General features: G+C 35.4%; 1 protein-coding gene across 2 annotated transcripts in view; it reads right to left on the reverse strand.

Annotated features, from left to right (window-relative positions):
- The window catches only part of TFPI (tissue factor pathway inhibitor), a 35,693-nt gene extending 30,950 nt beyond the window's left edge, over window positions 1–4,743 (reverse strand). For both annotated transcript variants that reach the window (XM_065880977.1, XM_065880978.1), the window contains exon 1: window positions 4,623–4,743. In XM_065880977.1, coding sequence (XP_065737049.1) covers window positions 4,623–4,743 — 121 coding nt within the window. The remainder of the gene's footprint in view (window positions 1–4,622) is intronic.
- Window positions 4,744–14,894: the final 10,151 nt, after the last annotated feature.

Below are 14,894 nucleotides of genomic sequence, written 5' to 3' on the forward strand. Positions count from 1 at the left end.
TTACTTAAAGATTGATAATTCTATACATGGCATTCTGAGTTGTTAAAAAGTTGTGAGAAGTTAGAAAGCTTCAAGGACCCTAAGTGGTGCATCTGACTGAGAGATGACCCATAATGTGTCACTGAATTAGCACTTTATGTTTTATCTGCTCTATATACATTTTTGTAGGGCTGACAAAAATTTGACGTATCAGTTCTATAAATATCCTCTCTTAGGAGCAGATCTTAGAATCTCAGAAGTCACATAAATAATTTTGAGAAATGAGCTAGAATAAAAACTGTCTGACATTTTCATAACTTATGGCTATATACCATTATTTCAGAAATTCCTATAGCACTTCTCATACAATATGATGGCCTTGATTCCCAAGTTAATGTTACTTTAGAACTCTACAGACACCAAATCATTGAAGCAGTGCTTCAGACAGGCACCTTTAATATAGGCCACTTGTAGAACACAGCTTTACCTGAGTTGCCAAATACTGTATACTTAGGGAAACTATGTCTTATAAATCAATAATTTATATCAAATTATTTCTCATTGATTATCTATTTTTGACTTTTCATATATTTGATATTCCTTATCATCATGCCAAATCTTTTATTTTACATTTTCTGTATTAAGGATATACCATCTTATTTTCAACCTGCTATTTAGTAATAGTGCCACCAGGTGGTGGCAGCGCACCACAAACAAAGGATATTACACCATAGTTGTAGCAGTCGTCCTGGTAGTAACAGCTAACGTTTACTGAATAATTACTGTGCTCCAGACATTTTGCAATTATATTATTTAACGATCACAACAACCTTCTGAATTAGGCATTATTATCTCCACTTTACAGATTATAAAAGAGCACTGCAAAAATTAATTGTTCAGTTCACACCATAAGTGATGGCTTCAGAATTGACCCTCAGATAGTTTTATACCAGATACTGCTCACCTTCTTAATAACTGAGTGATATTATCACAGATCTGTGTGACTGAGATTCCTTAATTGGCATTTAAGTCAAGCACATAGATTTAATTTTACAATTTCCACTCAATAAATTTTTCTAAACTTCACTTTATAAAAATTAAAAATGGTTTCAGTGATGAAAGCAGGTAATGATTTTATAGCAATTTCCTAAAGAAAACACTAAGAATTAACTTTGAGTAATGTATTTTACTAATTATTATCTAGTCACTCATTTTTACCATTCATATTTTATTGTATTTCTTACGCGAATCCTATATTAGAATATTCTTTTGTGCAGTGACCTCGCAACCTCGCACTTGGGCACAGCATTCCTGATTTGGGGGAGTGATCAGGTGGCCCCTTTGGACACACAGCCTTGCCGTGCCACTAAAAAGGGATGAAAGTTTGTCTTGTTTTGATTTTTTAATTTAGATAAACCTTTTCAAAAGTTAACAATCATGTGTTGGTCATGTGTCAGGCACTGTGCTGTCATGGCAGATATGATAGTAAATTAGGTGGCAGTGACCACCCCCCCCCCTTCATGGAGCATGCGGACACTAAAGACTTAGTTATATAAATATTCAAGAAGTTCAGGATGCTGTGTAAGTGTATAATAAGATACTTAAGCTTTTCTGAGGGGATCAGGGGTAACTTTCCTGAGACTTGAAGAAAGCGTTGACTGTGACAAGGATCTACCTAAGGCCATAAAACTGGAAAAAACATACAAGACAATGTAACAGGACTTTAATCTGATGTAGTAAGATAAACAGAATTATGGTTTATATGTAATTATTTTCATAATTAATTTCTTATATTGGGTTGGCCAAAAAGTTAGGGGTTTTCCATCATATCTTATGGAACTTTCTGGCCAACCCAATATTTTATGTCTCACAGTCTGAGAATTAAAATCTCAGTCTTCCCTCCCCCTGTCCTGGGATGTTGAATGGAAGGCTCATGAAATATTTGGGGATGTGTCATATCCTTGACTATTAGAATCCTCATTCTCCTGGAATTTGTTTGGGAACCTAGAGCTTCATGGTTAACCTACTATCTATATATATGCTACTTGACTCTCTAACTAAAATATTTGATTTCTCTGGAAAGGAAGAACACAGACGTGTACTCTCCCTCCTCTGTGCTAGGAAATATGCCAGATGCTTTTATGCAGTTTATATAACAACCATTTAAATCTAGTTATTTAGATCACTTACTTATAGATTAGGATACTGGGAGTCAGAGAGTTTACATAAACTCATCTAATTTTGCAAAGCTGCTATGTGACAAACTACACATGCATACTTAGGTCTGTCTGATTCTAAATGTTATGAAACATACTTGCCTTTCTCTAAGTGCTCCTTGCTAATCTTGTCTCTACCAGTCTAAAGGAATTAAAAAAAAAAAAAAACCTTATCACCACTATTTTTTAATCATTTTTATCTTATCAAAAAGTTTCTCTATTTCATCCTCCCTGCTGGTTGAACTAATTTTAAAAAGTCTACTATTGACTTGTGAGAGAAGCCGTAAAACCTTGTAATGTTTTTCAATAAAATGCTAGTACAGTATTTCAATGAAATGGCATACATCTATAAAATGATGGCATGACCTTGGCATAATGTGATAGATGGTATCTCCAAAACTGAATCGATACAGACACAGGATCATGCTATCACAAGATTAATTAAAAACAAAACAAAAGAAAACCAAAACTGCATAAGACTGTGCAGCCAGTCAGCTAAGTGGTCTTCAAGTCTAGCTTTAAGATCAAAATATTTCCTTATCCAGGTGGGTTTGGTCTGGATTTACCCAGAGATTTTAAACTTGGGTTTAATTACTGATGGGTTAATTCTGGTTTCTTGGCTGACTGTGGCAGTAGCAACAGTTTCAGGAACATCCTGGTTAACTGGCATGCATTTTCTCAGCCTAATTGAGGGAGCTTGGAGGAGGTGAATATTAGGAACACTTGGACTCTTTCTCCTCCCACTTTCTAAGACGGAATTGCCTGCTTTGCCCTGTTGGGACTTACTGTAACCTCTGCATTCCTTCTCTACCCAACCTCCAGAATATTAGAACTTTAGCCATCCCTTTTGAAAAATGAGTGGAATGAAGAATTAGAGTCCATCTCATAGTGCCCACATTCCTACTCTCATAAGGCACATAATGGTTTTTACTTTATCAAATAATGTTCCATCTTTAGGAAATTTTCCCAATAATATATATGTATTTTTTGGTGGCATATAATAATAAGCCTTTATTTTTCATTCATGGGTAGGATGTGAATGGCCCTTCTGATCCCAGCTGGGTTTGCTTCTTATCGACCGGTCAGCTGGGGGCTGATGTAGGCTGGGCCTGCCTGGGCAGATGGACTTCAAGCTGTAGGTCCAGTTGGTCTAGACCTTCAGATCTGCTCCCAGTGTCTCATTTTTGGGTGCAGGCTGAAGTGATGTAGCATGTACCATTTGGCCACTTCCCTGTGCCAAGCTCTCAGATAGCCAAGCTTAGATGAGTCCCCCTTTTCTTTGCATCAACAGCAGCACCCTTATGCATGCCTCTTATTTCACTTACCACATTACACTGAAATAATCTGTCTACATTAAAGTCTCCCTTGTGAAACCATGAAATTTCGGAGAACCTGGTCTCAGTCATCACTTCTTCCCTAGCACCTACCAGAGTCTCAGGCACATAAGATATATTTATTCAATCTTTATCAAAGGTTAGTACAAGGAACAAAATCACATTAAAGAGCTGTTGGAGATATGAAATCAAAATGTATTTATGGAAATCTTTTGTACATCATAAACATATATACAAATGAATAGAAGCTATCACTTTGTTCAGTCTCTCATTATTAACAATGATGAGATTTTTATCACTAATTTACTAATTTGCCACAAAATATTACTTTTAAGAAAGAAATAAATCTATAATAACGATCACTACACAGTCTCCTTGTTCTATTGTTTTATTGTTAAAACAGTTGATGCTTGAACAACACAGGTTTGAGATGCATGGGTTCACTTATACAAAATGTTTTTTCAGTAATAAATACTATAGTACTACATGATCTGTGGTTGGCTGAATCTGCATGCAGAATGCAGGACCTAGAGGAATCATGGATACAGAGGGCTGACTATAAGTTATATGTGGACTTCACTGATGGTTGGTACCCCGACCCCTGCATTGCTCAAGGGTCAACTGTATTTTATTTTTAGACACAGATCTTTATGGGATTAGAACTATCTTCTGTTACCCAGATCTTCTGGTATCCTGCTTGACTAGATTCTTACTTTGGACTCATCTGAGAAGTTTTTATTTGAGGAATAAAGGCAAGAAGGAGAGAATGACTGAAACCTCAGATGTTTGTAATTTCCTTTTCCTTCTCATACTTTTCCCAGACAAAGGGTGACATCTAGGTTCATAGAGAGTTGTATCTATATCATTTTGCTCCTTGCAATTTTTCAGAGGTACTTCAGTATTTAATATATAGTCTGAGAAAAAAGAGATCTTCCTTGCTAAAGTGACTTTTTTTTTTGGACTAAGATTTTGGAAAAATGTCACTTCAATAAAAACTGATTTTTCTATAAGATGGAGAAAAATGTATTAAATTTTTGGATTAAAATTGAGAGCGTTGACTAGCTTAAAAGGATGAATGCTTTTAACATTTTACCTGTAATGTTTGTATGTTCTTCACCTTCCTCAGGAACAGCATTAAGAGGGGCAGAGGCACAACTAAGCAGCAGACATACAGAAACCCAAAAAATCTGTTCTTTCTTCATTGCGTCAATCATCTCTGAAATACAGAACACAGATATATCTAATAAATAAAATGTTAATGTGGATTTATATATAGACTAGTAGGAACTTTATGCATACCTCCACATGTAAATTTCTATGACATTTAATGTGTATTCTCATACATTTCTGTCCACAAATTCCATGAGACATATTTAAAACATGTGTATTAGCATTCAATATTGTAGATACACATACTTTCAGTGCATATAGCTAATAATATTCAAGTATAGAGGTCATATTTCAATCTTGAAAATATACATTAAAATGGCAATAACTGAGAGACATGGGTAATCCTGATCAACATGACTAAGTATGTATTAAGAACCATTTTCATTTGCAATTCTATTTGCCACATCTTTCTCATAACTTTCTTTTTTGAGTCAGAACTAATTTTACTTTAATTTTTCTTGCATTTTTCTATTATTTCTTTAATGCAACTTTCAATTTCTGATTCCTCTTCCCTTTACTCCCATTTCAAAAAAGAAACACACGGGGCTTCCCTGGTGGCGCAGTGGTTGAGAGTCCGCCTGCCGGTGCAGGGGACACGGGTTCGTGCCCCGGTCCGGGAAGATCCCACATGCCGCGGAGCGGCTGGGCCCGTGAGCCGTGGCCGCTGAGCCTGCGCGTCCGGAGCCTGTGCTCCGCAACGGGAGAGGCCGCAACAGTGAGAGGCCCGCGTACCGCAAAAAAAAAAAAAAAAAAAAAAAAAAAAGAAACACATTTCCAAATTTTCATCTTTGTTTCCTTTAAAGTATGTTTCTGTTTTTATAACCAATTTCCTAACCAGGTTTTCTATGAGATTGCAAACAAAACTGTTGAAAAAAGAAATTGTCTAACATTCTAGCCAGTCCTTTGTCCCAGTTCTTCTCCCTCAACTTAGGGAGTTATCTGATTCAAAAGAGTTTCATAGAAAAGTGACTTTAAGTGATAAATCAACACATTTACTCTCTATAGGAAACAGATTTCAGCAGGAGAGTGAGACTTCCTGTTTCAAAATTATTTAAAGATCAATAGCAAAAAATAATGGAAAAGCACATATAAATTTTTTTCTTTAAGGCTATTTTTCCTTTGGATTCAAAAGTGGAAGGAAATGTGTAATGTTTACACAGCACGGGAAGAGAAAAAGAAGAGAATGCATGCACGTGTTCAGCCACTGATGCGATCGGAATCAGGAAGGAAAGAGCAATGTTATCAGTAAACATTCAGAAATGCAGGAACAGATATTCCATCAAAAACAATTTAGAGAATATTCTGTTTATGTCTATAGTGGATCACAGCTGCAATATACATCATTAAAGTGTAGTCATAATAAATAATAAAGTAATAAATGGCATTTGCTTTAAACTTCATTAAAATCACTAGTGAAATGTATAACCTATTTTCTCACACTTTGGAAATGATAACACATTTTTGAATTTTAGTCAGTAGCAGTATTACAAAACTTCTAAATCATATCATAAAGTATTTGAATTCACAAATATATATGTATTTAAATGTATGTACAAATATACATATACACTGTTGACCTTTGACCAGCATGGATTTGAACTGCATGGGTTCACTTATACATGGATTTTTTTCAATAGTAAATGCTATAGTACTACACGATCCACGGTTGCTTGAATCCTTGGATGTGGAACCGCTGATATAGAGGAATTGTGGATATGAAGGAATTGTTCATATGGAAGGCCTAATCAGAATAGTGTGACTACTTTTCTTCATGGACTAGATTCACATAGCTTCAGTATAGCGTTGATAGTTTTAGTTTGGAAGTGTCCCACCACTGGACCAATATGTTTGAGGTGGAGAGCTACAGGAGACTAGCACAGATTTGGTGGACCCTAAAAAAAGTCAGGGGTCAGGGAATAGGAAAATGTCAAAACACTGCAAATCTTAATGTAAGTATATGAGTTTAAGGGTGGAGTGGACAGGTGTAGCTCCCAGGAGGAGTAGATTATTGCTTCCAGAAGAAATCAAGGGTGTTGGACAGAAAACACTATGAGTATGCTCTATAGAAAGCCATAGCTAATTAATGACTGACACAGAACTTGAATTCAAGTGAGCAGATTGCTAGTTCAGTACTTTTTCTTCTCCACAATGTCGCCTCTGAAAAGTGACCAAAACCACTAAATATTTCCATTTCTAAGAGCAGTGTAGAAGACTGATTTGGGTGTGCGTGCCACTGAAAAAATAGTACAACTTGTTATAACATTCATAAAACTGTAATTTGTGGAGATCAACTAGAGTGAACTGATGTAATTATATATTATTGTAATGAACTTATTTTTAAATTTCAAAACGCATAATTACATTGTAAAATGACAAACAAGATAACAAACCTGACCTGAAGCTATCCAGTGATTAACACACTTCTTACACATCCTTGTACCTTTCTGTACTCTATTGTCTTAAATAGCTGGCCCCATTAAAAATATGTATTACCCAACCTGGTATCATACACAAAAATTGATTCAAGAGAATTCAACCATCTAAATGTGAAAGATAAAACATTAAATTTTAGGAGAAAAAACATATGAGAATATATTCATGATGAGGTTGGCGAGCATTTTTGAATCAAGATATAGACAGCACCAATTAAAAATAAAATACTGATAATTGGATTTCATTAAAATCAAGAACTGTTCAACAAAGGAAGCACCCTTAAGATACTGAAAAGGCAAGTTGTAAGGAAGTATTTGAAATTCATATATCTTAAGATTATATATTGAAAATGTATAAAGAACTACAAATAAATATGCAATTAAAAATGAATCAGGGCTTCCCTGGTGGCGCAGTGGTTGGGGGTCCGCCTGCCGATGCAGGGGACATGGGTTTGTGCCCCGTTCCGGGAAGATCCCACATGCCGCTGAGCGGCTGGGCCCATGAGCCATGGCCGCTGAGCCTGCGCGTCCAGAGCCTGTGCTCCGCAAAGGGAGAGGCCAGAACAGTGAGAGGCCCGCGTACCGCAAAAAAAAAAAAAAAAAAAAAGGATTAAAGATTGTACAGGCAGTTTTCAATAGATTATATATATACAGCCAATAAGCATATTAAAAGATGCTCAACATCATTACTCATCAAAAAATACAAATCAGCACTGTTATGAGATACCACAACTAAAATTAGTAAAAACTGACAATACAAAATGTTGGTGAGGATGTGGACCTTTAACACTGTTGGTGGGATTATGCTATGGTCTGAATGTTTGTGTTCTCCCAAGTCCTTATATAGAATTCTAACTCCCAAAGGTGATAGTATTAGGAAGCAGGACCTTTCAGAAGGGATTAGATCATGAGGGATGGGATGTGTTCTTATAAAAGAGATCCCACAGAGGTCCCTTGTACCTTCCATCATGTAAGGACACAGCGAGAAGGCACCAGCTATGAACCAGGAAGAGGGCTTCACTCTTGCTAAATCCTCTTTAATTTATGATCTGTCATCAGAAGTTATTTAAGCAAGAATATATTACATGAATGTGTTGAGTTAGTGACTAGTTGTGCATAATAATATGTTAGTCACAAAGGGAGATTTAAAAATTTGGAGAAAGCCTTGACCCTTAAGGAATTTATGCTCAACCAATTGAATTAAATACAAATGCAATGTTAAGTGCCAAGATGAATTGTGAGAATATCTTTGCATATACCAGGCACATAGTAGTGGACAATAAATATATGTTAAATTATTTACCTTGAATAAAAATAGTATTTATACATTAGGGCAATAAACTAGAAATTCTAAGCTCAGCTCTGCCAGCAACCTAAGTAACCTTCGGAAATTTACGTTTCTGAACCTGATTCATAAAATGCTTGACTTGGGCTAGATTGTCCTTAAATTACATTTCAGTTCTAAAAATTTATGCATTTGAACTAACACATTTTCCTCACTTTGCGGAATAACATAGTTATGTCGTATAACTTACATTTTATAGTCACTTTAATGATAATTTGCAGCATCAATTTTAACCTTTTTAGTCAAGGTATGTTCCTAGAATACCAGTTCAGCAAGATGTTATTAGTTATTATATTTAAAAAGTGTTCATAGATTAATATATATTTATATCTAAGTTTAAAAATTTATATAGGTTTCTTAACTCTAGGACTTTTAAAGAATGCTTAATGTGGTAATGTGCAATAGTATCTTCTATGGGAGATATAGTAACTGCATTTCCAAATTTATATGTCAAGGGACTATTTTCCCATAAAATATTTTTGGAAAATATCTTAGAGATAATATTACAGATAAGAAAAAGTCAAGAAAAAGTCAGTAGGTTTTCTGAGCTAGAAAAATATTAAAAAGTATGATATGCTTTGTGCATTAATAAAATCCAGCATGTATGGAAAGATGTTGAGAGGGAAAAATTATAAGTGGAATTAACAGCTAGAATGTTGCAGATCAGATTGAAATTATGAAAAGGGAGTTATCAGTGGAACTACAGAGAAAGGGGCAGGTATTTTGAGTTAGTATTGATAAAACTGAGTCATTGAATAGATACAGAATATGAAGGTCAGAGGATTCAAGTATATCCTGAGTGAACTGTTGTGTGCTAGTCATACAACTTGGTAAATTAATGTAAATATTGATTGGTGTACATATTAGGGACAAATTCGGTCAGGACAGATTACATTTGAGGTTATGTTTTCTAAGTGGAACAGTATAAGGGCAGTTAAAGACACAAGGCAGGAGATAGGAAATATTTTGCTGTAGCCCCATCATCATCATCATCATTAGGGAGGATCATTTTGACAAGGGAAAAGGTGTCCAATATGTCATTCCCAGCTCGCCTTTCAACTTTATTTCCTGTCGGTCTTTTCTGTAATTACTCAGCTTTATGGATACTGCCTACTAATCCCTTGGCTCCACTGAAGCTGTTGATTCTTGAACATAGCATATTCATTCTAGGTTTAGTACTTTAAATTTGTTATTTCCTGTCATGGGGGCACTCTTCTACAAGATCCTGGAATGACAGACTCCCTTCTTTTAGTTAGGACACTTGTCAGGTATTCTCTCTCCAAAAGACCTTCTTTGAGCACCATATTTAAAAAGTAACAACCACCAGTTCCTCTATTACTCTCTCTCTCAATAACTTGAGGGTTTTTTTTTAAAGATTTTTTTGTCTTCATTATTGAATTGTAGGAGCTCTTTATATATTATGGATATGAGTTCTTTGCCAAATATATATAAATATATATAAATAAATATATATAAATACAAAAATATATAAATACTCTATCTTGGTCTATCTTATCTCTTCAATTTTATATGTAACTTTTGATAAGCACAAACTTTTAATTTTGATAATTTCAATTAAAAAAATGTTTTAATAGCTATAACTATATATAACAGAGTTGTATAAACATCACCACAATCAATTTTAGAATATTTTCATTACCCTATAAGGAAATTCCCCACCCTTTAGCCATCACCCCCAGCAATTTTCCCATCCTCACGTTCCTTGGAAACCATTAATATAATTTGTTTCTATATATCACCTAATTCTAGACATTTCATATAAACGGCTTTGAATCTGGCTTCTTTCGTTTAGCATAGTGTTTACAAGGTTAACCCATACTGTAGCTTATATCAGTACTTAATTTCTTTTTTTAAAACTTTATTTACTTTATTTGTTTTTGGCTGTGTTGGGTCTTCGTTGCTGTGTGCAGGCTTTCTCTAGTTGCAGTGAGTGGCGGTTACTCTTTGTTGTGATGCACGGGCTTATTGTGGTGGCTTCTCTTGTTGCTGAGCACGGGCTCTAGGCATGTGGGCTTCAATAATTGCAGCACACGGGCTCATTAGTTGTGGCTTGTGGGCTCTAGAGCGCAGGCTCAGTAGTTGTGGCACACGGGCTTAGTTGCTCAGCAGCATGTGGAATCTTCCCAAACCAGGGCTCGAACCCGTGTCCCCTGCATTGGCAGGCAGATTCTTAATCACTGTGCCACCAGGGAAGTCCCAGTACTTGATTTCTTTTTATTGCTAAAAGTAGTCTATAAATATACCACAATTTATTTATCCATTCATCATTTAATGAACATTTGTGTTGTTACTACTTTTTGGATATTATGAATAATGCTGCTATTAACATCTGTGCACGAGTATTTGTGAGGATATATGTTTTTATTCCTTTTAGGTATATACCTAGGAATGAAATTACTGGATCATATGATAGTTCTGTTTAGTCATTTGAGGAACTGCCAAACTGTTTTCCAAAGCAGCTGCACCATTTTACATTCCTAAAAGTAATGACTTGCTTTGTTTTTAGAATAGCACTTATCACCACTTACATATTTATTTGCATACATAGTCACTGTCTCTCCATCACTAAAGCATTTTCCATTCTTAGCATAACATTCACAATTCTATGTTCGATACCCAAAATGATGACTGACATAAGGATAAATAAATGAATTAATATGGATAAACTTTGTGAATTAAAATTAGGCTACAATATGGATCATTGGATATATCCATACAGTTTTATTTATTTCTACCAATCCCACCAAAAAATAAAGACATTAGAATCAATGTGATGGAATGTCCATTTATCCACATTTATTTTTCTAATTGTGTCTTTTGTATTGCTTATTCCACTTTTCTGGAAGTGTAAAATATTTTAATTGAAAAATTTGTTTAAAAAGAAATTTTTCAAAGAAAATGTAAAATGAATAGAGTAAATTTCTATTTGTAAAATTTTGCTTAAGTGATAGGTAATTTGCAACTCAAAGAAAGAAGACAGGGTGATTACTTAAATCCAATCAAAAGAGATGGTGAGTGTGTAGGAAAGATGACTAAAGAAAGGTGTGCTTAGAAAAGAGGTAATTAGGTGAAAGAAATGTATTATTTATTACTTCAATATTTATGATATTAATATTCTTGAGAGGGTATGTGAAAGAAAGGCAAGTGGTCTGTGTGAATCTAGTAAGTGAGAGCAAAAATGGAAAGGAAAAATGAAGAACTTTGAGGTTTTCACTTGTTGAGGATATGAGCTCATCTATGAACTTCATATCAACTATAATACTCTTAAAAATCCTATCCTGTATGAAATATTACACCCATGTTAAGAAAACTGAAGCTCAGAAAGGGAATATAATTTTTCCAAGTAGAATGAAACTGAGCTAATATTTGCACCTATATCTGTGTAACTTCAGAGCTCAAGGTCACATCACCATACCAAGCTGCTGTCCCAAGAATTGGTCAATCTGTCTCAGCATTGTCTAGAAAGCACCCTATCTCCAGCTGCCTTCAAGGTTATTCTGGTTTGCTTGACAAGTATATTACTGTGGTAGAGGTGGCTATATCCCATATGGAAGCAAAGAGCCATCAAATCAATCCAAGTAATGCCCTAAGTAACATCTCTCTCCCTCCCTCCCTTCCTCGCCCCTTCCTCCCTTCCTTTTCTCCTCCATCCCTCCCTTCCTCTTGCATGTTTAGTGGTTAAGAGGAGGGATCTGGATTAACACTGTGATATGAGCTGAACTGTGTCCTCTCCAAATTCATATGTTAACGTCTTAACCCCCAGTACATCGGAATGTGACTGTTTTTGGAGATAAGGCCTTAGAATAGATAATTAAGGATAAATGAAATCATTGGGGTGGGTCTTATGACTGGTGTCTTTATTAAAAAAAAGAGAAAGCAGACACAGAGAAAGACTGACTACCTATAAACCCAGGAGAGAGGCCTTAGAAGAAATAAATCCTGTTGACACCTTGATCTCAAACTCTAGCCTCCAGAACTGTAAGGAAATACATTTCTGTTGTTTAAGCTACCCAGTCTGTCATACTTTGCTTATGGCAGTTCTAGTAACCTAGTACAGACTGTAAAACTTCAAATACCAGTTCTGTACCTTACTACTTATGTGAATTTGACAATATATTTATCCTCTCTCTGCCTCTATTTACTCATTTATAGACTGGGTATTTTACTAAAACCTATTTCAGAGAGTGTGAGGATTAAATGGAAAGGTCATTAGATTGATGACTAATACAATAAATTTTAGCTATTATAATCATTTTAAGTAATCCTTGACATCACTTACGGTGTACTGTAAAAACGGAAGCAAAATATTTTGCTTATTCTTTGTTGAGCTATATTGAGCTTATTCTTTGTTGAGAATGTCATCTCATACTCTTTGAAAATCTAAACAATTGAAAATATAGCACTGATTTGTAAAGACCTTAGGTCCAAACTGAGAGACATTTTTGTGATAATTTGGTTAGGTATGGGAGGTTTCTTGGGCTACAAGTTGTAAGATGAGGCAGTACAGATCTTAATGTAAAATGAATGTTTTTCTAAGAATCCAAGTCCATTGGAACTAGAAATATGTTGGCAATTTGGCTTTGGTGAGAACAACTCAAAGGAAATGGCAATGGATGTTGATGTGGATAAGAACTTGTGGCAGGATTCAGAGCAAAAAGCTCACAGGTAATGGAAGAGACCAATAGTAGGCTGGAAGGATAGCATTAAGTTTCTTTCTTTTTTTTTTTTTTTTAAATTTTGGCTGTGTTGGGTCTTCGTTGCTGCGTGCAGGCTTTCTCTAGTTGCTGCGAGCGGGGGCTACTCTTCGTTGCAGTGCGCAGGCTTTCTCATTGAGGCAGCTTCTCTTGTTGCGGAGCACGGGCTCTAGGCGTGCAGGCTTCAGTAATTGCAGCACATGGGCTCAGTAGTTGTGGCATGTGGGCCCTAGAGCGCATGGGCTTTAGTAGTTGTGGCTCACGGGCACTAGAGTGCAGGCTCAGTAGTTGTGGCGCACGGGCTTAGTTGCTCCGCTGCATGTGGGATCTTCCTGGACCAGGGATCAAACCCATGTCCCCTGCATTGGCAGGCAGATTCTTAAGCACTGCACCACCAGGGAAGTCCCCAGCATTAAATTTCTAATACATCATTTTGGGAAAGGCATATAACAACATGTAGGCAGTTATTACTCTATTTTATCATTAGTTTTGGGGTACACTCTTGTTATTTTATCATCTTATAAATTTATCTGGAAAAATCACATTTTGTGTTTACGTGTATATTATCATCATGGTGCTTATATAATTTAAACTTCCTAGTTCAGATTTTCCTTATCACATATCATTGAAGTTTTTCTTTTTTAAAATTTTACTATTAATCTCTAAGTTCAATGAGTACTTTGCCATGTCTAAAAGAAATTTCATGTTGGCTGCTTATTTATTTGCAGTGTAGCAATGAAAGACAGGAGAGACAAAACCTGACAACCAGAAAAAAAGGAAAAATATAACTTGAAAAATAATTCCAATTTTCTGCTCAGCAGTGGCAATGTTGTTATCCTCTTGGTGTTTAATACTTCCCTCCACTCAATTTGGCTGAACCCTGGGGGGACTGCCCACTAAAACCTAGTGCCTGTTTTTATCTCTAACCTTTGTGCTTTCTTGGCTGTTTCTCATTTTGGGTGGGTTTGCAGTGCCCTAACACCAAGGATAATGAATGAAGAAAGGTAACATGAGAATAAATCTACAGTAAGGGGAGGAAGACAAAAAGCCCTATCGGTATTCTTACAGTTTTCTTTTTTTTTTTTAATGTTTTAAAGTTCATTTTTTAATAAGTAGTATTTTCAACTGAAAATTCCCAAATATTCACAACAATTAGAGTCTGGAAATGGATTTTTGTTAAATATATTTCTCAGTAGACTTCCAACACTTGTTCCTGAATAGAGTTACTGAAATTGCATAATCTCAGGGAGAGATTTGAGAGCCAGATTCTTCTCAGGAAAAGAGTATTTTTCTAAATAAATACATTGTGGAAATACAAATGTTTGGGCAGTTTCCCAAGAGAGATCTTAGGCTGTGTAACTGCACGTTTGCCATATAGCAAATTCTAACAAGTCAATACAAAGCCTTATCTCTTTATTAACTCCCCCCTGGATCTCACATTACTGAGGCATTGAGTCATCACTACAAGCATTATTTTGGTATCAGGATTATTTATCTACGACCTACAATTAAAATTAAGATCAAATTTCCTGAGGCTCTGGCTGTATGGTATATTCACCACATTTATTTTAAGAATGATAATAGAAGTACAAAGATATATTATTATAAAACATTTGTATTTTGTAATGATTTATTATTTTTTGAAGTGGTTTCTTACCTATTAGGTTACTGTATCTTTTAATTTATTTAAATTTTTGGCTGTG

The sequence above is a fragment of the Phocoena phocoena genome, chromosome 7 (assembly GCF_963924675.1).
Source record: "Phocoena phocoena chromosome 7, mPhoPho1.1, whole genome shotgun sequence".
NCBI lineage: Eukaryota > Metazoa > Chordata > Mammalia > Artiodactyla > Phocoenidae > Phocoena > Phocoena phocoena.